Source organism: Haliaeetus leucocephalus, unplaced genomic scaffold, assembly GCF_000737465.1.
Source record: "Haliaeetus leucocephalus isolate CR32 unplaced genomic scaffold, Haliaeetus_leucocephalus-4.0 Scaffold849, whole genome shotgun sequence".
Taxonomy (NCBI): Eukaryota; Metazoa; Chordata; class Aves; order Accipitriformes; family Accipitridae; genus Haliaeetus; species Haliaeetus leucocephalus.
The window spans coordinates 3,550,591-3,575,840 of NW_010973285.1; the positions used below are offsets into that span (position 1 = coordinate 3,550,591).

The 25,250-nt window shown below is 36.7% G+C and overlaps 1 protein-coding gene across 1 annotated transcript; it reads right to left on the reverse strand.

Moving 5' to 3' along the window:
* On the reverse strand, positions 1–24,865 carry POC5 (POC5 centriolar protein). The gene is made up of 12 exons (XM_010582836.1): positions 24,782–24,865; positions 21,752–21,793; positions 19,678–19,825; positions 13,200–13,396; positions 12,646–12,822; positions 9,810–9,914; positions 8,331–8,510; positions 7,277–7,439; positions 3,781–3,899; positions 2,896–3,009; positions 1,826–2,002; positions 1–167 (listed from the first exon to the last, which is right to left on the reverse strand). The coding sequence occupies exons 1-12, from the start codon at positions 24,863–24,865 to the stop codon at positions 18–20; spliced, it is 1,656 nt and encodes a 551-aa protein (XP_010581138.1). The 3' UTR covers positions 1–17.
* Positions 24,866–25,250: the final 385 nt, after the last annotated feature.

The following is a 25,250-nucleotide window of genomic DNA, read 5'->3' on the forward strand; positions in this document are numbered from 1 at the left end:
GTGAGAAAGATATTCACTCAGTCAACAACTTTTATTGACTGAACACTGGCATGAGTTTGGCCCTGAAGCATTCGCCCAGCTTGTCCTGCAGGTCTCACAGTAGTAGAACCAGAAGAATGGAGCACAGTTCGAGGATATTTAGCAGCAGTGGCTTGGGATATGGTTTGCTGAAAAGTAATCAGATACATCAAAACACTTAATGGTAGAAAAAAATTCCCATTAAAATAGCTGTAAGTGAGCTGTAGTTTAAACAGAAAGATTTGCAATCCAGCAAACTGAAATACACTTCTCAAAAAAAAAAAAAAAGTACTTTAACAGAATGAGTAATTTTTTTCCTTCCTTATCTGTAGTATACTTTTCAGAACATAAAGTGCTAAACTTCCAGTTAGCTAGATACCCTAAGATTTTATCACCTCAATTTTATTTGAAGGTTAGTTTGTTTGGTTTTTTTACCAAATTGTTCAGAATTTTTCCCCTGTAGTGCTAATTTAATCATGCCAACTTTCCTTTTGAAGTTCAGTATTTGCTATGAGGAAGTCTCTGAAAGGTCTCTCGTCTCTGAAAGAAAAGGTTTGCATTTATTTAACAACAATGAATTTTCTCCCCCCAAACTAGCCACCTTACTGCAATAAACAGTAGTCATTCTGCTTTTAATCAAGGTAAAGTCTCTCCCTTGTCAGATTAATTAAAGAGAAATACTTCAGTTTGATAGACTTCCACTTAGGCATTTATTTGCAGAAAGAATACATGTAATATATCTCTGGGACTATCACATTTATTACATTTTTAGAAGTCAGGTTTTGGTACAGTAGTTCAGGTACTTGTCACAAAATCTGAATCCAGAAATTGTTGAAAGAAGTCTCACACTAAACCTCTAACACCCTAAGGACATACAATTTAAATATTAATTTCTGCTTAGGAGCCCAAATTGTCAAAAGCTATGTGCAGCCTGCCACAGGGCTCTGATTCACCACACAAAATGACTGAAAGCAGAACATCCCTCACACAGACAGTTACCAGTAACTCCAGCTCACATTAAGGGACCTGATGTAGCTCTGCTTGTTCTAGCAATATCACTGAAGAGAAACTGGACTTTCGGATAGCACAGAGAAAATTCAGATCCTACTTTACATGTTAAGATATATTTAAAAAAAATCTTCAACTGTTTCATACACTTCCAGTTAAAACAATTTTTTGCTCAGATTGGTCTCAGAGTGTAGTGATTGCCTAGGCTGTTTAGGCCACTGTTTACAGCCTTCTTGTATGTTGCTTTCATACGCTATTAATGCACTTATTTCAGTGTTTTCTTCAGGATAGATGGGGGAGTAGGACTCAAAATACAACAAGCAGCAGGCTTAACAAATTTGATTGCCTCTGGACAGGGGTTTTACTTTTTTCCCCAATAATTTGCTACACTCAGCCTGTCAGGCTAATCTATATCTCTACCACCTCTGCTATCTACCACTACCACCTCTACCACTCTTCCTGCTATACACCATGAAGCTTATCCTTAAACTGTGGTTCAGCTGACCACTTCTGCGAAGTGGAAGACTCATGGAAGAGCTGTCCAAGAAAGAGACAGCCATGACTAAGATACCTGTGAAATAATTACTACAGAAACAAGACAAATAGATTTAAGTGGTAGTACTTACTTCGTCTCCTCACCAGTACCTTCTACCCAGCCCAAAGACAGTACTGTTTGTTACTCTACACAGGTCTCAAGTCTTAGCCTTGTCTAATACCTTTTCACGATAGCCATTTTTCTTTAAACTACTACCAGATGTGTTGTAATAAGAATACTGTTAAAAGCACAATTCTGACTTACCTGAGTGACTGGATGATGTTTTTCAACAATGATTGAACTCATGGGTGGAGCAACTCCCATCACTGCTAAACTACCATAAATTCTGTCTTTTTGTCCCATATCAGCTCGGCCCATGATTCGAGCAGTGATTGTTCTTCCTGCTTTCTGTTGAGCAGATGTTATTACTTTTGCCACGGGCTACAAATAAATTAAGTATTAGCTGGTAAAAAATTCTAAACATAATATTTACAGTGCTCTAGTATGTCTGCTTAGTTTTATCAGCCATGTGCCTAAACGGAACATGGGATGTTGCAGGTAATCCAGTTATGTTATATGGGACTGAATTTGGTCCACCTAGTAGCAACCTGTTTTGTTATATCTTTTTGCACTCTTAAGTATGAGACAGCATTTCGAGCAAATGACTTCTATCCTGAGGGGACTAAGGCTAATTTGGCAAAAATGAAGCAGCATGGATAGTTTAGCTTTGCTTGCTGGCTGCATACTTGAGTGACAGCTACAGGCACTTCCATCACCCTGGAAAGTCTTTCTAGCAGTGACATAGCAGATACAAAAAAAGCTTCCATGCAGTAAAATGCTGCATCTTTCTCTGACAGCTGGTAGCAAACTGTATCATATGGGAGAAAGAAAGGAGAGCAATACAGAAGACAGTGAAGAAAAGTAAAAAGGACAGTTTAGCAACAAATACAGAAGGGGGAATGAGAAAGACATTTCAAACAACAGGATGCTAAAGCAAAGCATATTCTTTCCATAACAGAATGGTATCATGTGAAACACCAGTTGTTCCTGTTGTGCTATACGTAAGCGTATGTGCACTCTTCTATTCTTCATTTTGCCACATTTCCCCCTGTCCCCTCCAAAAATAATTTAAAATTGCTTCTAACGTAAATGGGTTTCTGTAACGTTAATAAGCATTTGCAAGCTAGTGTCTTCACTCAGCTATGTAACATCTATGGCAGTTTCCTCAACTACATACTTGTGTTGCTCTGAAAAATGCGGAAATAACAATACCCAAACTGATATTTGTTATAATTATGCCTTAAAAAATAAAAAAGTTAATTTTAACACGTTACCAGTTTTTGAGTTGACGCCACACCAGATCCTGCAGCTGTGCTAGTGACGATTACTGGAGAATCAGAATCTAGCCTGGTCTGAGAAGTGCTTGCATGACCCAGGTGGGCAGAAAACTGAATGAAACCAGAGTTTACAGAGAATGAGTATAACTTTCTAGAAAATATAGTTTTACTCTTCAGATAGTCAGTTTTTTCACTATTCTAATTACACTTCTAAATTTAACTTCTTTGCAGATATTTTATCTCTAGTTTTACTGGTTTATGGCTAATTTAAAAATACTCATCTAAAAATTGTAGAAAGAGTGTGAATAACATTTGGTACTATTAGAATGAAAAATCAGGAGAGGGGCATACACATCTTCTCACAGTGGCAACGTCTTCAAGATGAATCCAGGCAGGTCCACAATGTCCAAGCTACTGGATAATGATCTGGCTAAGCTGACATGACAGGACAATAAGCTGAGTTCCCTCTGTGTCTATATATGTTACACTTTTTTAAAAGAAGCTTCAAGTCAAGCCAGATTTTCTTCTTTTCAGATTATATTAAGCTCAGGTTTTTTGAAAAACACTCATTAACAGCTTTTTTTCCAGAAAGAATCTTATAGAGCAACTTCTGCTTATTATAGTGACCTTATCTTCATTAGTTTAACACATTTTCACTAAAATAAAAAACAGAGCTTAATGGAAGTACAGCAAGTCACAGCAGCTGTGCCCCAGTCACTTACACCATGCAGTCTGAGCATAACCATAGCTTGCTTTCTACACTTAGACTGTCTTCAAATTCCTTCAATTCATGAGCTATGGCATTTGTTTTTAAAAACCTCCAACCAAAGAAGTTCATTGTTGTCAGCAGCAAATGCAGTTCTGTTCCAGCTACACACTTACCATGTCTTCCAGCTGAAGAGTAGTTGCTGGTGGAGGTGGTGGTGAGGGTGGATTATATTGTGAAGGAGGTAGCCTTCCTGCAACAGTGGTACCATTATCATTTCTCCTGCTTCCTATATCTATTATTGGAAACATAAAGTAATGGGATCAGCACATAATCTAGCAAACCCTAAGGGGAAAAGAAAGAGATAAATGACAGTAAAAATTGACTATTATTTTGAGATTTCTGTATAATATAATTAAAAGGATCAGCCTGTTTCTTTATAGGTGTGTGTATATATACATATCTGTACAAACATTCCTGTATTTGATGCTTCTTTTCAGATGCTTCAAAATAATATTTTTTGAGGGGCTTGTTTCTGTGTTATGCCTCAACATCTCTGTGGCACTTGTCACATACTTGTAGGGCAAAGAACTGAGGTTCTCTGTACTGCTGGCCAATACTAAATCCAGTGTGCCAAAGCTGCTCTTATGCTAAGGGCCAAAATCCAGTTCAGGTAGAGAGCAGCAAAACACAGAAAGGCCATCCTGGACTTCTGCGAGGCCATAAGATCTTTAAGGGGAGTCACTGTCAAGTAAAATAAAATGTTATTTTAACTTTCCTGAGAACATACTGCAACTTCAAGGAGCCATAGATCACGCTCAGCAGCATCTCATGTCCATGTACAATGGCTGGACACTGGCCACATCCTGGCTGGAGGGCTGGGACGATCTGTGGGTGCTCTATAGCCCTCATCTCTCCCCACCAGCTGGGTAAGCCTGAGCTTGCGGAAAATCCATCCAGGATTCTTTTGTTTTGAATTGCAGACATCCTGAGGAGACTGTGAGATGTTATGAAGCTTGATGAGGACCACACTGACCACCAGAAATTAAGCATCAGATCTGCAGACCTAAGCCCATATCTTTTTCAAGCAGTTTCAGCCTTTTCCTTTAGAATACAGACTTCCTTAAAGGAAGCAGAGAGGTATTCTTATTTACTCTCCTATTTCTGAAGCAGATGATGCTAGCAGCAGATCCAGGACAAGGGAACTTCGCTCATTCCAGGGACAAGAGTGACACCATCTGGTAGTTGTGGTTTTGGTTTTTTTTTCCTCTTGAAGCGAGCAGGAAAAATACAAGGAAGGCAGTTCAAATCAGTGCAATACTGAAAGATTTCAAGTGTAAAAGTATGCTGGAATATGCATTTTATACATATCTATGTATGTACACACATTAAACTTAAGCATAGACAGGACCAACACATAGTTACAGACCTATCAAATCTGATCTGTTACTTAAAAAAGCAATGTTACTTTTTTTAAAGTAAAAAGTAATGAATTCTTGTGGCTTCAATGTTCTTTAAATACATAAAGAGGTTAAAAATAATTTTAATAATAATTTAAAAAAAACCCCATCTGTCAGTAAATGAGCCAGAGATATTTTAGACCATCAACATTAACTTCAAATGTTATGGACCCATTAAGGTTGTGATACTTGCACACTATCAATAACCTAGATTATAATATATAGTATATGTATGTTGTTTGCATATTGTATGTATATTAAATGTACATTATAATAACCTAATAATAATAAATCTGTAAAGGGATCAAATTCTGCTTTTATTTCCAATGACAGTAGGTGGCACTGCAATGTTCATATAAACATAAAATCACTGACTGACTCTGGCACATGGAAGTTTTAATGTCCACAGATTACAAGACTAGAACAAATCACAATAATCATCTAATCTGATGTTGAAGTCCCCTGATGTCCAGATCACTGTTCTGTTACACCTGAGGAAGAATGCAAATAAATGGCTGTACAACCATATTAAATAACTATGTAGCTAATTTCATTAAAAGCACCATCTGGCTGTAGCAAGAAAGAGATAGTGTGCCTGGGCAGGGGAGAAGGTGGTACTAGAGGCAGTAGAAGACGATGGCAGGCATAGGACCAAGGACAACAGAGACTGTGAGATGTTATGAAGCTTGATGAGGACCACACTGACCACCAGAAATTAAGCATGATGCTAGACACCCAGAAAGTTGGGTACAGGCATGCTGGCGTTGTCCAGCACAGCAAAATCTCTAGATACTGTGCCTGTGTAGTGTACCAGTTCCTGCTTCATAGTAAAAATCAAGCACAATGTTTGGTCCGTGAACCCCAGGGGTTGGTCATGGCAGCTCTAGAGCTCAGTTATCTTCATTTCCTTCCTACTTACCCTCTTTACAGGTTTACAGAAACAATACTTTCCTATTTCACACCACTTGGTTAGCCATCATTATTAGGGAGACCCATTGTCTGTTGCATGTTTTTGGAAAACAATAAACAAACAAATAGAAGATAAAGCTTCAAGAGAGAGTAGTTCTGAATTTATAGCACGATAAAAAATAAAGTAGTTGGGCAATGCCCTGTAACTTTATTTCCAAACACACTATCTTCAAGAAATCATTCATTCCTGACCCTCCCCAAATACTGATCCTATGTTTTTTACAAGCACACAGCTACTGCACTTAGCCAAAGTCCTATTCTAGTTTCCTAAGCAACTGCACAAATTCTGCATATGTTTAACAGGCTCAGACAGCTGCTCAGGTAAGTATCCTCTTACAACTTCATCAGGTTTTTATTTCCTCTTTATATCTGCATTTTTTGAGAGGAATTTCTCTGAAGCAGTTCAGAAACTTCTGGTATAAGATTGTTAAGTTTAGCATCTGAAGTTAGTTGTCTAAGGCCACTGGCAACTGCTGCCAGTACAGCTGGTTGTTAAGCCACACGTACAGCTGTGACACTCCTGCTGGCACAGCTATTTTCTCTTTAATGTAGACTGCTGCACTAGCATGATTATGTTCCTACTGCTATAGATCGTCTCACTCTGAGGGGGTGATTTCATTACATCAGTAAGGGCGTGCAGCTCTTTCCTGTGTAGCTGCACAAGTTTTATGAGTGTGCTGCTGATATAATTAGACTGGTGTTTCCTGTTCTGGCACAGAACTCTAACTAAATATAGAACCTAGGAGACTTACTTGCCCTTTTTGCATTAAAAGGCAAGATTAAGAAAAGAGAGAGCTGTCTGGGAAAAGCAGATTCATTGCACACTGAGATTCCGGAGAACAGAGAAGAGTTTTCCAGGATTTCCCCCTCACCCCCTGCATAACCTGGGTGCTGACAGAATTCTGGGTAATCTTCCAGAGTATTTTAAGAAGTCTGCCATCCTTCGCTTCTTGTTCTGCCTTCAGTTGCAGGTTACCGCCCTCCCAGCAAGGCGGGATGAAAAGAAAATGTTCCACCTTTCAACTACAGCAGTACAAAGTTTAGCATCAGAATATTTCTCAACATATTCAACAGGACATTTTAAAGGAATAAGAGTTTGACAAACGCTGTATTTCCACAAGACCTCATATTAAATTACAAAGGGTAAAGGGAGAATCCTTTAGAACAAAGAAAAAACCCAAACCCAACATGCCCCGCCCCCCCGCCCTGCTCCCACCAGATTAGAGCTGCTTTTCATACTGACCAGGATCTGTCCTACTGTCCTTGCCCTGAAACATGGTCATTGCTTCCAGATTCAATGCACATACACCACGCATAAAAGCTTTCTTCATGGTGTCTTCATACTGTTCTCTTTCACCATGCAGTCGCAGAATCTCAGCTTTTGTCTGTTCCAAAGTAGCAGTTAGCTATGAAACAGAATAAGGAAACAGTTGTCTTGTACTTCTGAACGCAAACTATGAACGTATTCCTTGATTAGCTTTCAAGTCACTTACTATGTTTACAAAGATACACATTTTCACTTCAAAATCTCTGGTTCACCAGAGATGAACAGCTACGTGTCCTTTCTTTGTACTACAGCACATTATTTGTACTAGAGCATACCAAGGACAAGAGTTCATTTGAAAGGACTGTCAGACCCTACCTAACCAGCTAAGCAGAAATTTATCTTGCAAGTTTTTGTCTTTTAGAAGTTAGGCATCTGGCACAAGCTAGATTTCTGCAGGAACATGGATTCACTCAACAGAAGAATAAGTGTTCCCAGAAAACTCTTTAAGCATAGGGTGAATTGTCATCAGCAATCACTCTTTTCTAGCTACTGTAAAAAACCTAAAAATGCTGAGAAAAGACAGATAAAGTTATTTTTATAACTCAGTACTTACTGGTTTTGTGCTGGTAAACCATATTTGGTAAGCCTGTTCTTAAAATTCTAGGTTTAATTTCTTATAAAACCCCAAAGCTTTAAAAATACGTATTTTAAAACTTTATCTACTTACTGTGCACCAATGCACATATTGGTTAACTTAACTTCACCTTAATCTCATTTCAGGAAGAGTCCCATTTACTTCACCTGTATGCGCAGATCAGCAACATTTTACATCAGATGCAGGGGAAAAAAAAAAATCTAGAAACCACAGTTGAGATCTTAGATCCCCTCAGATCTTCTTGTGTACTTTGGAACTCTGTTCTGCTGGAAAGTCCTCATGTTTTTGAACTTTGCTGAGAAAGAGATACTTTGGAGGGATGGGGGGTGGGGGAATGAAGGAGAAAAAGAATGAAAAAAAGAAACCCTACTTTACCTCTGCAATTTTGGCTTCATAATCATTGGTGAGCTGAACACAGACATCTTCTGCCCTTAACTGACAGGCTTTTGCCACTTTCTCTTTCCATTTTTCTTCACTAAGAGAGCGCCATGCTGCCCATACTTTCTTCATCAAAGCTGTCTGGAATTGTCTGTCTGCTATTCTATTTGCATATTCCTTAGGAAACAAATAAAACCACATAATATGCAAGTTCAGGTTTCCTAAAAATTTAAGTACTCAAGAGGGTGTGGATGATTGTTTTACAACTTATTACACAGACCACAGTAGAAACACTAAACTGCGTTACACATGCCACAGTGAAGTGGTACACAAACACAGCATCAGCAATTCAATATTTCTTCCTGCTCACGTGTCACAGAGTGTTACTGTCCCCAGTACAAGAACCATATTTGTGAACTCCTAAGTTACACAAAACAGTGGTTTTACTCTTAGCTTAATGACACTTAAACAACAGCCTCACATATATGGTGTAACCATGCACGTGTGAAGCCATTTAGTGGATATGTGGCACATTTTGATTCACTGCAGGAACTATATAAAACCACAGTAACAAAGACTGCAGATGATTAGTATAAAACACCTGCCTTTTAAGTAAATGTAGACTTCAGGATACTTTAAAAAGTCCTTTAAGACAATTCTATTATTCTACTCTATTTCAAAATAGTCACCAGACAATTTCAGCATTAAATTATTTTTTCAGGTATTAGAAAAAATAAGAAGACCTGAGTAAAAACCAGACTCCAAATTATTAGTAAATTCTAAGATGGGAGGGAAGGAAAGAAAAGGCTATCCATCTCTGCAAATCAGCAGAGTTTTGGATAGCATCAAAGAACTTGAGTCTATTCAGGAATCTGTACCAATGAACAAAGGTCCCAAACACAGCTTCTCCTTTTTAACAGCATGCAATGGAAGAGGTTTGTAGTCTTGCAATGGGCTCCTTCTTTTCTGTCATATTTCACTTAGTAGACTGTTTACTGCTAGATGCCTGATGCAGTGCCCAACATGTTGTGTGTGACCAGCTCTTAGCTACAACTTTTGGCAACGTGAGAAAAGAAGGCAGCTGGTATTTTAATTGTGAAAAAGTGGCTTCCCCCAAAAATGTGATACTGTATCACATCACTGTTCAAACATAATGTGTTTGAAATTTAGACAGAGATTCCCTTGGCACCTACTTCAAAATGTAGATCCTGTAATTTATGGGGATTTGCTGTGAGTTGATCACAGTAATTGGAGCAATATAAGACAAGTATGGGTTTAATTTTTTCCCCCATCCCAGAGAGTATTCCGACAGCAGCATTCTTTTTAGAATTGATGTTTTCAAACTGTTATTTGACATTGTCAAACACATCAAAATAGAAACACTGTCATTTCTTCAAACTGTAACAGGAACTGCAGCAACTCTGACCCTTTTGAGTTCAATTCCATTTTCATCACATTTTTATTTTGCCCACATACCTCTTGTTTGGCTTTAACGTGCTGAATCCGCCACAGTGTAAACTTTCTCATCAACTCTATTCTCTCCTTTTGCCTCTCTAATGCTTGGGTCAAGTTAGTAATCACCTGCAGAAATATTAACACTATTTCAATAGCTATGTTCTTTGTAAGGTCAAATGCAATGTACTTTATGCATCAGTTATTTTTCACTTAAAGCATTTGCTTTTAACAGATGCTTTCTACTGAATCTTCCCCTTACTCTAATCAAGCAGGAAAAAATAATCAGAGTTCAAATCAGAACTAAAATTTCTGTGGCTTCAACGCTGAGACTGTGGCACTTAAACACTTTCACTGTGTAGTTTTAGGAAAGGTTCAACTGAATTCTTATTTCATGCTACATCTGCAGGCTTCTGTGCTACTTCCTTATAATTAAATGTTACTGTAGCATAAAGTCAGAAGAATCACTTATTTCAAAGACAATTTTGATAAGTCAGGAGCATTTATATTAAAAGTTTTAGTGCATTATTAATTAACTGAAGTGTAAAGAAACAATTTAGCTGCAGAAAGGTTATCCAATTGTTTGAACAGAATAAACAAGCTAAGGAGTTGCTAAGATCTAGAAAAATCTGATTAAGAATAGTTATTCTCTTTAAAAGTTCCCATGAAAGATATCATATAGGCCTATAGCTATCAAAACATTTCAGAGGCAAGATGGTCTACTAGACAGAGAATGCAGCTAGGGACTTTTACCACCAATCTCTAAACACGTTTTAATTACTATACAGAAACAGCTGAGGTCTCCTGATTAAAAGTTAGGCCAGGCATGATGCAAATTGGGTACACCAAATCACTGAGTATTTGCCTATATTTTTGCCTAACTTCTTAAGCTAGATTCTGCCATCAGTGACATCTGAGCAACTCCAATGGGCAATAGTGACCAGTCTTGGGACTCTTGGGGAGTAGCGTAAAGTTATGTTAACTACTGCATAGAGATTGTGAAGAACAATATTCTATGATACTATATGCTAACATATCTTAATATGTTATATTGCCTATGTTACATGCAATAATTATTGAACATACATCAATGAAATGAATGATACTTAAAATAAAATTTACCCTTAAATCAAATTCACCCAGCAAATAGTACAAAAATCCTATTTTGTTTCAGTACAGAATTTCATACAAACAGTTTCAGTCAATCTTCAGAATGTTTAACAAAATATTACTGGGCAAAAGCTTGGTTTCTTTAAAGTGTTCAAAATATCAAAGTCAGAAACAAATAAAGGTTAATTTGATACATTTAAAGTAATTTAAAGCTGATCCATCTCTAGAATTTTAAGAATGAGTCCTTCATAATACTGTATGTTAATAAATCTAGCATAAGCTACTTTTCTCTGCTTAAATATGACTAATTTGAACTTTTCACAGTTTCAGAATAACTGAAAGAGTCTCAGCTATATAAGTAACAATGGATTTATCTAAAATTAGAAGTAAATTTGCATAAACTATCAAGAAAATAGAAAGCAAAGGAAATGAATTAATGAATAAATTAACTACTTTTATTGAAAAGGTGTCATATACGAACATAAAACATCAACTTTTGATGCTGCATACCTGTTGATACACACTAGAAGTCTTAGCCTAAATCCGTGTTTGTTAATTAGTACATTTTTGCCACTAAAAAGCATTTGCGAGATTTACAATGGGACAACAAGAATCTACAGTATTCATAATATTTGTGAGGCTGAGGGACTTTGGGTCATGCCCATGTCAGAATACAGCAGTTTTGGTAAGTCTGGTGTGATACATGGAAGCACTGCCACCTACCGTTAAGGTGGTGGCAATAATACTTTTCTATTGAAAACAATTTTTTTTTAGAAACAGAACTATAAAACTGGTTGAAGAAATTATTTCTTTGGTAACAGAAAAAAAATACTGCTTTCAAAGTATCATTGAGAATTATGGCGCATTAAACATGAGTGACATACAATGATATCCAAAAGAATTAGATACGTTTGAATGGTATACACTGCAATAACTATGGCTCTGCACGTATGTACTAGTTAAATGGTATTATACTAATCTTGTTCTTGTAATGTTATAACATTTATATTTGCTTTGTCTGCCAGATTAGACTGTTTTCCAAATGGACACAGAAAGAACGTCATCTTCTTCCATATTTTAACTCCTTCCTCCAATGGATGTTTTTAAAAAAAATGTAAATAGGAATTAAAAACCCAAACTCCATTAAGTGTTCTCCAGTACTAGATTAAAAATTCAGGATAGCAATAAGAGGATTTGTTATGTGATTGCAGGGCTGCCAAAATTTTATATCCATTTCCACAATTCTAGTTAATTTTGAAGTTGTTGATAGCAGAGAAGCATAACTCAGAGACCCCAAATGTACAATCCTAAGAATTCGTACAAATGTACAATTCCTAAGAATCCTAAAATAGAAACTCTTTAACATTTCAGAGACTGCTGCCGATTTAAAATTCCAGAAAATCGATCAAATAATTGAAAAATTGAAGGCTTTTAAAGTGTAAGAGCTAATAGACTCATCTAAGCCAGTGTGATCTTCACCAAATAAGTAAGGATCAACAATAGCCCCTAGATTTAAGAAGCAAACAATGCCAAATATGTACATACAACAGGTTAAGTTTCCACTGTTAGTATGGACAACATTATTAGCAACAATGATTCTTTTTCTACTATAGAGTCTAAACATATTATTTACTTCTCTGTGCTACTTCCTGCAAGAAGAAGAATTTTGTTCAAGGAGATAGCCCTAAAAATTCAATGTGGATATTTTTAAAAAGAGAGAAACTGTTGAATTATGAAACTGAATTACTACCTCATCTTTCCTGCCAATAGAGATTTCATAAGTATGTAGCAACTCCTTCAGGTTTTCCATCTCATTGCCTAATTGTCTCACATGTGCAGCATGTTTCTCTTTTTCTTGTCTCATTTGAAGCTTGTGATGTTCTATCAAACTAAGCTTCCATTTTTTCAATTCAGTCAGAACATTTGTCTGAAAAGTTAAAGGATGACAGTAGTGCAATCAGTAAAATTATTCCCTCCTCCCTAATCTTTTAAAACACTTAGCAATTAAGGAGACATGAATATTTACAGTCACGCTTTCATTACACAGGCTGTTTATATCTATAAATATTACCAGACATAACAAACTGTTGAATGATAATAACTGAACATCCCTTATGGAGAAAGTTATTCCAAAGCTCTTGAAAGAAGATATTCTAGTGTTTATATGCAATACACAACAACAATCAAAAAGAAAACCACCATTTCCCAGTCCAATCACACTGCAACTCTTCCTGCACTCTCACTTATTATACAACACACTGACATCTGTATACAACTTTTAAGGATTCCATACAAAATAAATACCTTAAGACTTCCACTCCAGAGATCAAGTATGTTTTCTATTTGAGTTACTTTTTCATCGGATAAAGTTAATTCAGTCACTATGGTTTCATTGATTTCTTTTGGACCGCATGTGGACCCTTGTGAAGAAGTCTCTTCTGAAAGAACAGGGCAAAGTCGTTCCATATTGGCTTCAGAAGGCTCCTTCACAGATATTAAGACTAAAAATGAAACAGAGAATAAGGATTGATACTCTGGAAAGGCTAACTGATCTGCAGTCTGGATGGAAGTCAGAAGCTAGGCATTTAAAATAATCCCAAGCCCCCAAAGATTTATGCCATCAGAAACCTCCTTTCCCCATGTAAAACAAACTACCCAATTCAAATATATGCTTCCAAGATACAAGTATATTTAAACCAACAGTCCTATTGTATGGTTAGTCAAATCAAAACTACCTCTCCCTTAAAAAGCAGAATCTTTTAACGTCATTTCATTTTAAAGCGGATGATCACATCAAGTACCAAAAAAATAGCGTTGCCAGAAACAAAAAGCATCTCTCTCAGTAAAGACTTCTTGTCAATTAACATCTCAGGTAAAAAAATCTAAAAACTTTTGCTGTTTTCCTTAATGAGACTGTAAATTCCTGAGGCCAGGGGCCTGCCTTGGTGCATTCACAATGCAACCTGTGGGTATATTTCAATGTTGGTATGTACCTGCATCCATTTTCCTTACAGCCATGAATTTGCTCATCTAATTAGATTTTAAACTCTTTTGCAAAAGGAAATATCTACTATGAATTTATATAATGCCTGACACAACAAGGCCTCACTTCCAGGTGCTGTGGCTAACTACCACTGCAATAAAAATTAATCCACACCCAGAAGCGAATGGGCATGTGTTTGAGTTCCAACCAATGGGAAGAAAAAAATGAGCTAAGAATAAAGAAGTTAAATATTTAAGTAAACAAAGGAAATTAAATATTGTTTCATATTTAGTTAGTCCTTACAGAAAATTTATTATTCAAGTTGACAGCTGAATAAAAAAAAATGGAAAGAAGAGGGATTAGCAGATTTCTGGTATTAATAACAACTGGGACACCTTCAAAAGAATACTATCCTTCTTTCATAAACGGAGTGAGGAAACCTCTAACATTCTAGTCATCACTTCTGAAAACAAATATTGTCTGTATAATTGGTTTCATAGTGGATGGGTACTATTTTTTGGTACAAGCATGCAGAGACAAGCTTAACTGTTTGTCACAAAGCAGTATTTTCAGTGGACGCTGGAAATGTATGTTTCTAATTATTCAAGGCTGAGCATGATGGTTGACACTCTTTCACACAGTTATTGTCACTGTTAGGTCTCCTGTCCAAAAGAGATGAGAAGAACTGTCTGGCTAATACTCCTCCCAGTCAAGTAGGTTGAATTGCAACTACTACACTCATGCTCCAAACCAAGAAGAAAATAAGGAAGAACTGTGATGCAGAGGCAGTTACAACGGCTTTTTGGTGCTTCTCCCAAGGTCATACACAACTACACATCATAAAATTAAAATCAGTTTGAGCTAAAGAAGCCCCATCTAACACACCATTTCTCTAAACTAAATTCCCTACCCCATTACATAAGCAGAAGACCATAAACAGGTTATTCCCAATCACACCAGTATATTAAGATCAGGCTCTAGCTTTTTGTCAATGTTTCTCCTACAAATGAGAGAAGTATTGGCTAGCTAATGGAAGAATTTGAATATTTCTTGCTTGTAAAGATCTCAAAAAAATATGACATGCTAGACAGATGACCCAGTCTACTTGAAAAACATCTAATTTCAGTGATGAAGAATCTGGCTGGCCTTTCATAATGTAAAATATTTGGCAGCATTACTATTGTCAAGTATTCCCAGTTCTGTCCTTCACCACTTGTTCCCTTTCCTGCATGTCACTGTGTTCTTCCTTCAGTTGTGACGCTGCTGTAAAATGCATGAAGGTTTGTTTTTATTTTTAAACTTTTATTATTTGCTTGGATTACAAAGATAGCCAACTTACACAGCACAGTTTGCAAGTTATTTACAAAGAAAAAACCAGAACAAAATGTAACCAATAAAACCAGGATATTAAAATAGACTGACAACTGCCATAGTCTGAGAACATAGTATTACAAATTTATCACTCCCCTCCCCTTAATCCTCTCACACAGATTTTGGTCAGATCCTTTTTAAAAGTTGAAATAACCTTTTTACAACTAGATTGTTTCAAGCTGTGTCTCAAGGAGACATTAGACATCTCCTTCCTAAACTGACAGGACATAGTGATATTTTGAACAGCAAACCTATGTTTTGATAAACCAGCAAAGCACCAGAAATTTATTTATAATGTGTAGTTAAAAGCAGCATGATGGGGCTGTGTAAATATTCTTCTTGCGTCAGTCTCAAGAAGATCCAGAGCATGTTCTTTACTGGTTTTAACCATTTTTTTCATTTTGAAAATAAAAGACAAATTGTTTTTTGCAAGGTGCTGCCCTTTGCAAAGATAATAAACATCTGAGTGTCTATAACTGAGGGGAATACATGGCTCATTGTAATAAGTGATACATAAAACTGCAATGCAAAATTTTGATCACCATCAAGTATAACAGTGTTTCTTCCCCCTGTCTCATAACAATTAACTGCAGCTTGCAAATTACTATTCTTATTTGGTAATACTAAGCATATTAAAAGATAACTCTATTCAAATATTTCAAGAGAAGCAATCCAGGGAATGGAAATTTGTCCTCTCACTTCTATTGCACACCTTTAGGCAGCAAAAAGGAACAAAGACTTCACAGGCTATACATTTAGCCCCGGGGGAAAAAAAAAGTAAGAGCATTACCCCTTTCACAGAGTTAAAGGCAAACAGCAGACAGTGCTGGCTAAGGTCTTCTCTTCAGACAAGTATGATCGGAAATAGAGTATACAGTCATCTACCAAAGCACAAGTCTAGTGTTTTGATTCTGATCACCTTTCTTATAAGCAGCAGTATCACACATCACAAATATTCTCTTACAAAAAACAATGTTCCTCTCAAACTGGGAAACAAAACTCTAAACAGAGAGAACACTGGGGACAAGACTTGAACAAGAATTTGCTCCATAACAGAATTCCACATTGCTGGGTTTGAAATTTTCTACTCCCCTTTTAAGAACAACTCCAGCTGACAAATGCTTCCAGCAGCTGACCTGAACTGATCCACAGTTCAAGAATTTTGCAAGTGTTTTTGAATCCTGGCAATCTGCTGTGTGACTATCAACAGCCTGCTATAACGGAAGAAGACTCAACATGAGCAGTATGATCATGAAGCTCAGGGAAGAATACAGGGAGTGACCACAGCTGTTGTAAAGAAAGCTGAATTTATCTCAACACAGGAAGGGGCAGAGGGTGGCCTTTGTTTTTGGTAAATGGCTGTACCAGTTGAGTGGATCAACTGGTTGTGTAAGTGGCCTTAGTTAATCAAGAAGTGTGAATGCATTCCTGTGCTAGCCAGCGGAGCATGCAGGAAGCATTGGCTCAACCCAACACAGTACAAAAACTGAGCAACCAGCAAAATGACCTTTCAACAGAGCAATGAGCTTGAGCTGGCTTTAACCCACATAGTCCCTCCTGGCAACTGGTGATGGCCTGTGTCATGATGGTTACTGTATAGACACCAGTAACAGGAATCACATTTGTACTGTGATCTAACTGTATATTACAATTCCTCTATCATGCTGTGACTGTTCACTCAAGTCCTGTGCAGATTTTGGCTAATACACAGTTCATGTAAGGTCTGGTGTATCCTGAGAGTAGTGCCATTAGGTCAAGGCAAGAATAGCTGTAGGCAGGACATGATGGACAGAAGGTCTAAAGGTCATTACACAGCCGTTATCATCTGTCTCCTGCAGCCATAATCCTTGCACATTGATTGTCTGGCAGTTCCTTCAGAATCCACTAACTTATAGAGATAGTATAGACCAAGCTTCCAAGCTGGAAGGTATAAATATGTCACCTTACCCAAAAAGGTTTTGAAACATATCCAACAGCAGCCAGACTGCTCAGGCTTTTGTGCTTCCCAGTGTGATACAGGGGAGTCCTGCACTGTGATGGAGGAAGGATGAGCACTCTCTCCATCAGTTAGGCAACTATTTTCTTCACAGGGGTGTGACCTACAAGTTGTGAGTTATGAATTGGAGAACTTGTGAGTTAGAAACCTCATGAATTAAGGGAAGAATTTGTGAATTCACATGTTAGACTAGTCTGTACAAAGGAGATGGAGCCCTTTTTTGATGTGTTTGTTCTCTTTCCTATTGAGATGGGAAAATAAAGTTTAATTTACAGAATATGCTGACCTGTAAATTTGAGAGATGCAAATGGTCCATGACATGCTTACACTGAGATTTCAGTATATTGCTGTGTCACTCTGCTAAACCAAGATCCCATGTAACAGCAAATATCTTCAGACAAGTAAACTGGTTCTAGAAGACTAAACCCTCTTTGCATTTTGTATCTAAAGGAACACGGTCAGAGCATATTGGACTCTTGACAGTAGCAACAAAATGTTCTTTGGCTGTGGAAATCACAGATGGTCTAAACGTTCCCTTTAGTTGAATCTATCAGACTGCAATTTTTGGTACCTCAACCTGATATAACAGATTAGGATGTTTCCCCCCCCCCCAATCCAAACATTTTATATCATAATTTTTTAAACCCCAAGCAACTGCTCTCATTCTAGGAGCTGCAGGAATATCTCTTACTACAGTGGAATTTTTTCAACAATGTTTGACTGTTCAAGAATAATTGCCATAGTACAAAATACCAGCAGCTTTATTGATCAGACTTCATATGCAACTTAGTACAATTCCCACACAGGACATAACTACACTGGATCAAGTTAATAGACTTCAGTATGTAAAAATCAAAATGTAAAGGCTGCACTTGAAACTCTTCTGTTGGCAGAAGTTTTTCTAACATTATTCACACTCTAATTCCAGATCTACTTCCATTACAGAACATTCTCTCTCTCCAAACCTCCATTCTTATGCTTTCAGTGAACTCAAAATCACGCCTTCTGTATTTCCTATGGTAGTCTGATATTCAGAAGAACAACCGCACTAATTCTGCATGCCAAGAAGTTATCGATATGATGTCCTTAAGGACTACGATTCTCTGTTAGTTTATAAGAATGATAAAACATTTCTCCTTATGGCACACTGGAAAGAGAGGCATTGGCTTGGATGTCTGAATGCACCTAAACTGCGCTGCACTCACTGTAGAAGGAAACAGACCATAACCAATACTACCCCACTCACTTTAATCACATTCCTTATTTTAAGAACCTGTTTCTAGATAATTTTTTATTATATTGTATTAACATGAGTTAACTAAATGGTAATTGACAGCTTACTAAGACTGCTTTATATTCCAGTGAAAACAACACACAATTTAAGAATATAGATTTATCTTTACTTACCGTTCTTTTTCTAGTAAGAAATAAAGAACTTTCAGTGTCTGTATTGTTCTTTGCAATTGCACTGGTAAATTCCTGCCAGTGGAGAATTATTTAGCTCTGATCAGCACAGTCAAGAGTTCTTGCATACAATAGCCACGAACAACATTTATGCCAACACAATGATTAGCATGAGATTTACACAGCACTTCAAGGCTCCTTAGTCTCTAGTAGTAAAATCATCTACACATTTTACACCCCATGCTCTTCTAAACAGCAGAGAGAAACCCATCCTCAAGGGTCATAAAGAGTAAAGGGGAAAGTGTAGGTAAATACTTTTATCATGAAATAGCATGATAAAGAATAGAACTTAGTTTAAGTTCTTCCTGATGAAGTTAAACTCGCTTGTAAAGAAATAATCCAGCTATGACTGTTACTATTCTGAAGCAAAATTAACAGAGCTTCCTCAATCTAAATGCTAGTGACAAAAGCAAACAACATATAACCATAAATACCAGTGTTACTAATGAATCACAAGACACTAAGTTAATACAGTCCTAAATACCAAGCAATAAAGTAAAAGTAGAATAGAGTGGTTGAACTAAAAGAGCAAGAATGACATTCATGTAATGACATGATCAGTCACTACACAAAGCCCTTCTAACGTAACTCTCACTTCTGAATAATCATATTTTAAATACTCATTTATCTATCAGGGCAGCACGGATATGAGCAAAAACAGTTGTGACCTGTCAAATTTCGATGAAGTATACTGTAAGCACACCCCTTTTTGCATTATTACACCAACTACTTTAAACATCTGCATCACAAAACAGAGCACTGTCAGCACATCAGTACTATCATCTGCAAGTGATGTCAGAGAGAGAAGCCTTCAGTGAATATGCCTTCTTAAATTTCTTGTCGTGCAAAATGCAAATGTACTATATATGAGCTACGTATATTTTTCAAACAGTAGCTATTAGAAACTTAAGTCAAAAAAGTTATACCATCGCTCTTGTAAGCTCAACACACAGCTTTGCACATACTACCTGGACTCTTACGGTGAATGGCATCATCTGTTACACTTGAAAATCTGCCACCTGCTCTTAGTTCTGAAGCAGGTTCTGACCACTTTGAGACACACTGTTCAAACTTTGGAGTTACTGCAGCATAATGAAGCAGCTCTTCATATTCATCCTGTCACAAAGTGATAATGAATAATTATAAAACTACAATTACATTTCTAAAAACTAGGTATATGTAGGAAGGAGTAGAAATGGGTTTTGATAATTTTTGAAAGGTTTATTATTACTATTATTATTATGGTGAAAACTAAGAGGATTTCCCTTAAAGTTGCAAAAGCAAGCTGTTTTCCTACCATGATGATGATAATTTACCTTTCTCTTGTTTCATGTTCATGTTCATTCTGATTAAACTAGATGCACTGTAATAGTTACACAGAAAGACTTTGCTAGATGCCAGAAATGGATACCGTAATAGGCATCTTAAACAAAAACATGAAAAATTCCAGATCGTGTAAGCTGTTAATCACCTAATACTATTTCTAAGCATTACTATTAGTGCAAAGAAAAATATGTATTTTTATATCCACGACGAAGATGCTACTGAACACAAGACACACTTCACATTCCGTAACATTGCAATTTCTGTGGTGGGAGTTCTAAAGCCAATCATCAGAAGACATTTGATTATTGAGTATTTTCTTTAGATTAGATATTATTATTCTCACCTTATATTATGCATTTTTTAAATTATATAAATATAGGGAATGTGTATATATAGCTAAAATAAAAGCTTTTCCTGTTAAAAAGTTATAAACCAATCTAAGTGGTGCATGGCCTTATACTATGTACCAAAGTAAGCCAATTAATATATTTTTTGAAATCTCCTAATTAAACAGATTTTCGGAATGCAAGTATTTAGAGTTCAATGTGAAACTGAACAATCTGTATTATATCTTAAACATACAATCCAGTAATTCATTAAAAAAGTTCCAGTAGCAGTTAAATGCTGAAAACGATCAAAGCCACTAATGAAACATTTGGGAAAAAACACCAGTTGTAAAGTACTAAACCAGGCTACTAGCAGTCATTTTTTCTTATTTAATACTATCGCACTAATTCTGTTTAGTATCCTAACAAGGTCAAACCTCAAAAACCAATTATGAATTGAAAAATTATTTTTCTCTTCAAGCTGAGGAGTTAGAGTGGAAACAATCAGTCAAAGGTACCAATTACATGTAATATGTTTTTGAATCTACCAGCTGAAAAGGATAATATTTTAAAACTTTCAGTGTAACCCTTACATTTAAGGGGATTCCAACTAATTAAAGAATTTAAGAAGCTAGGTTTTGTACATTTTAGCTGAATTCTAATTTCCTGTCAAATTTCCATTTCCCATCTTCTAACCTACTAGGTTAAAATTAAAAGACTAAATGTATATGAAGCTATATAATTACAAACAAATGAACAGTGTATCTTTTTGACAAGCAAAAGGAAGTATCACATTCCACATAAAAGGTATAGTTAGTTGTGAATCAACAAGTTATCAATTTTTCCATATCCATACCTTTCTAAAGAAATACAGTTTAGATTTTATCAGATGTCAAAAGAAGAAAACAGGTGTCTTCAGATGAGTTATTCAACCAGGAACTACATGGAACTGTACAAAATTCCCTGCAGCAAAATTTCAGCTGAGTAAAAAAGCCAATACATTAGCTTTTACCTTAAGTCATCTAAATTAAATGATTTTGCAGAAGACATTAGATCACTTCTCTGTCTTCTTCAAAGAGATCATGTGACCAAATAACAACTTAAAACTAACTCTCCCTCCCAAACAAGTTAGTTTTCAGTCAGAGCTGATGCAGTTGCTTTCATGATTACCTAATTCAAGGGACATAGGAGGTAAGATGTCAGGGGCAAGTTGGCGGCTCACTTTGAGACACCCAATTTAATCACTAGCACACCATGTGCCTCATTATAGACATCCTGAGCACTCAAAATATACATACCAAGTTATGGCAGGAAATTTATCTAGTCTTTCAAGATGTAACACTTATTAAAATGCAAAGAATCCATTATGTGCAAGAATACACATTCTTACGCACCAACAGAAAGTGTCAGTAGACAGCATCCAGCAAAAAATCTGGAAATAAATGCTTATAAATTATAATATTACAATACTGTTGGAATGAGGTTGAAAGCAAATATCAAAGAAAACACAGTATCCCGATTGTAACCAGAAACTTAAGGCACACACAAAAAAATAATCCCGGAGACTGCAACAAGAATATGTAAGACAGAGAAACGGAAACACTGAGTGATGAGGTGTAGTATCTCAATCTTAAATACTGCGTAACAAGGATGCATTGCAAGGAATGCAATATTGACCAAAAATTTTCAAATAAAAACATAATAAAATAAAATTAACAATATAACTTTGGTTTTCTTACTCTCTCTGTTCTGCTTGAAACAAAACTTTCAAGCTGTTATGTCAACTACAAATAGTCTATCAGAGCATAAAACTACAGTCCTAAGGCCTGAAGGTCAGAGGAGTTTTGATCATTTGATACATACTACCTTGGTTTTGTAGAAGTAAATAAATCAGTGTTGCAATGACCAAAGGGCACAAGAGCATTCAGAGGTGGGGTTTTTTTTCTTCCTTCCTAAAGTATTGTAGAAATCTACAGATGCTGCATAGAGTTTGTCCTTAGGATTGCAGTCAAGGTTACTAAACAACACAAAAAGATTGGATTCAATGGATAAAGTCTTGCACAACTCAATAACAAGTAACTGGAAATTCTCTAAGAGCCAGTGGAATCTTTTTGTAAGGAAAAGGTAATAATCTGGCCTCTATTTAAAAGCACCAAATTATCAAAAAGGCCCAAATAAAACAAACCAAAAAAGGCCCTTCAAAATTATCTAAAAGAAGTAGAGTACTTCCCTGTCAACATTCCTATTGCTCAGCTGTGACCCCAGTGTTGTTCTTTTTCAACAGTAATAGACTCCTGTGAGGACTGGCTAAGGACTTTGGGTTTGCCTAGTTTGGAGAAAAGGAGGCTGAGGGACGACGTCATTGCTCTCTACAGCTTCCTGAGGAGGGGAAGTGGAGATGGAGGTGCTTATCTCTTCTCCCTGGGATCCCGTTACAGGACGTGTGGGAATGGTTCAAAGCTGCACCAGGGGAGGTTTAGACTGGATGTTGGGAAGCATTTCTTTACCGAGAGGGTGGTCAAACACGGGAGCAGGCTTCCTGGAGAGGTGGTCGATGCCCCAGGCATGTCAGAGTTTAAGAGGCATTTGGACAATGCCCTTAATGATGTGCTTTAACTTTTGGTCAGCCCGGAATTGGTCAGGCAGTTGGACTCGACGACTGTTTTAGGTCCCTTCCAACTGAAATATTCTATTCTATTCTGTATGTGGTCTCACTTGCAAAGCAGTCATTCATTAACATTAGTTACTTTATCATTCCCTACAAGGCGGCCTTAGAATCTCCTTCATAATCAATCAGATCATAAAAGAAAATTCTGGTCTTTCAAGGTTTGTTACACAATGCCTTCATCCTGTTTTCCAACTACAAAAGGCACTGGAAACACAGATCAATTACTGTTGCTGAACAAAGAAAACTTACCCATGAGATATGACCACAAATAGGAAAGCATACAAACTGCAGAAATGACTTGCCCATAAACAGGTAGTTTAAAAGGGACAAATTCAATCCACATGAAGAAAAAAAAAATCCCTTAATTTAGCAGTGCTTCTGCTGTACATGCCCATTCCACCAGATGACAGAAGTGGAGATGTGTTTCTACAGGACAACTAGCAAAACTTATTTGTCATGTCATGGTTTAACCCCAGCCAGCAACTAAGCACCACACAGCTGCTCACTCACTTCCCCCCCACCCAGTGGGATGGGGGAGAGAATCAGGAAAAAAAAAGTACAACTTGTGGGTTAAGAACAGTTTAATAGGACAGAAAGGAAGAAAACAGTAATGACAATAATAAAATGACAATAATAATAACAATAATAAAGTAATTAGAATATACAAAACAAGTGATGCACAATGCAATTGCTCACCACTCACTGACCGATGCCCATTTAGTTCCCATGCAGCGATCGCCCCCAGGCCAACTCCCCCCAGTTTATACACTGAGCATGGCATCACATGGTATGGAATATCCCTTTGGCCAGTTAGGGTCAACTGTTCTGGCTGTGTCCTCTCAACTTCTTGTGCCCCCACCAGCCTTCTTGCAGGCTGGGCATGAGAAGCTGGAAAATCCTTGACTTAGTATAAAAACTGAAAACATCAATGTGTTACCAACTTTATTCTAATACTAAATCCAAAACATAACACTACATCAGCTACTAGAAAGAAAATTAACTATCCCAGCTGAAACCAGGACATGTCAGAACTAGCCTGTTTTGGATAGAATCCTATCAAAGGAAAAAACGCCACCCACTGCTCAAATAGGAATAACCAATTATTAAAGGATGAAAATCTGCTGCTTTCAAATGAACAGGACAAAGACTTTATCCAGTATCTTTGCATCGTTTCAAAAGAATGCTGAGCACAGAAAAGGCAAAAGTGCCTTCATTATAGTTCTAGCATATCTTGTTGTATTTGATGCAGGAAGGAAAAAAAAAAAAAAAAGGATTTAGTTTCTGAGATTAACTTGGCCACAATCCTACTACAAGGGAAATAAATCCATTAAAAAATTCAGCTCTTACAACATCATGTAAGAAGCCTAACACATAGTTACACTTCATCCCTCAGAAATAATGGGTTTCTATCCTACTGTGTCAAATTTATGCTTCCTGATAAGACCTAACACATAAAAATAACACCAGGAAAAAAAAAGGTAATAAAATTGTACTCTTTTACTTGTAGCTGTCATTGATCAATTTCTTAAGTTTAGATAAGAACTTTCACGTAAATTAAAATTTCTTGTGAAATGCACAAAAGGGAATCCAAGTGAAGGTATTTTAATCTCAGATTTTGTCTAATTTGCTTCTTTTCACTAATATTTTTATCTTCCTGTACACGTAAAACACAAAAAAAGATGCAAGTTTTGTTAGATTTCCTCATCATTATCCTTTGCCAAATAAAATGTTATGACAGTGAATCTTTCCTACCTGAATATCTGAAGAAACAGAACTGCCTCGAACAGAGTCTTTTGGCAAAACTGGACTTGTGCTTTTCTCCTCATCTGATGACATTCTGCACAAAGTTAGTCTATAAAACAGTAGAAGCTGAAATTAATTTTTCAGTTCCGACATGTTTACTGTATATTCACCAACATTTTCCCCAGAAAGAGAGATTCTGCTGTAGAAACTACATCAGTGCCCATTCTGTGGGCTGAACTGATTGTATAGTCTCATTATATAATGCTAGGTAGGAAACTGCCTGATCCAAACCATACTCAAAACCATGAAAAGACTTCCATTGACTTTAAAAGAAAACAATGGAAGACCCAAAAGCAACAATGTAAAAGCTTTCTTGTATTTTGCATTGACTAAGTTTAATACCTAATGCTTCATGATATACAATATAAAATTTTACATCAATGGTAACTAAAATAAACTGCTAGAGCAAAAAAAAAAG

Coding starts and splice junctions, on each gene's coding strand:
- POC5 (XM_010582836.1), bottom strand. CDS start 24,865: ATGTCATCAGATGAGGAGAAAAGCACAAGTCCAGTTTTGCCAAAAGAC. Junction 2,003..2,895: donor TGGCGTCAACTCAAAAACTG/GTAACGTGTTAA, acceptor ATTTATTTGTAG/CCCGTGGCAAAAGTAATAAC. Junction 168..1,825: donor AACATCATCCAGTCACTCAG/GTAAGTCAGAAT, acceptor ATTACTTTTCAG/CAAACCATATCCCAAGCCAC.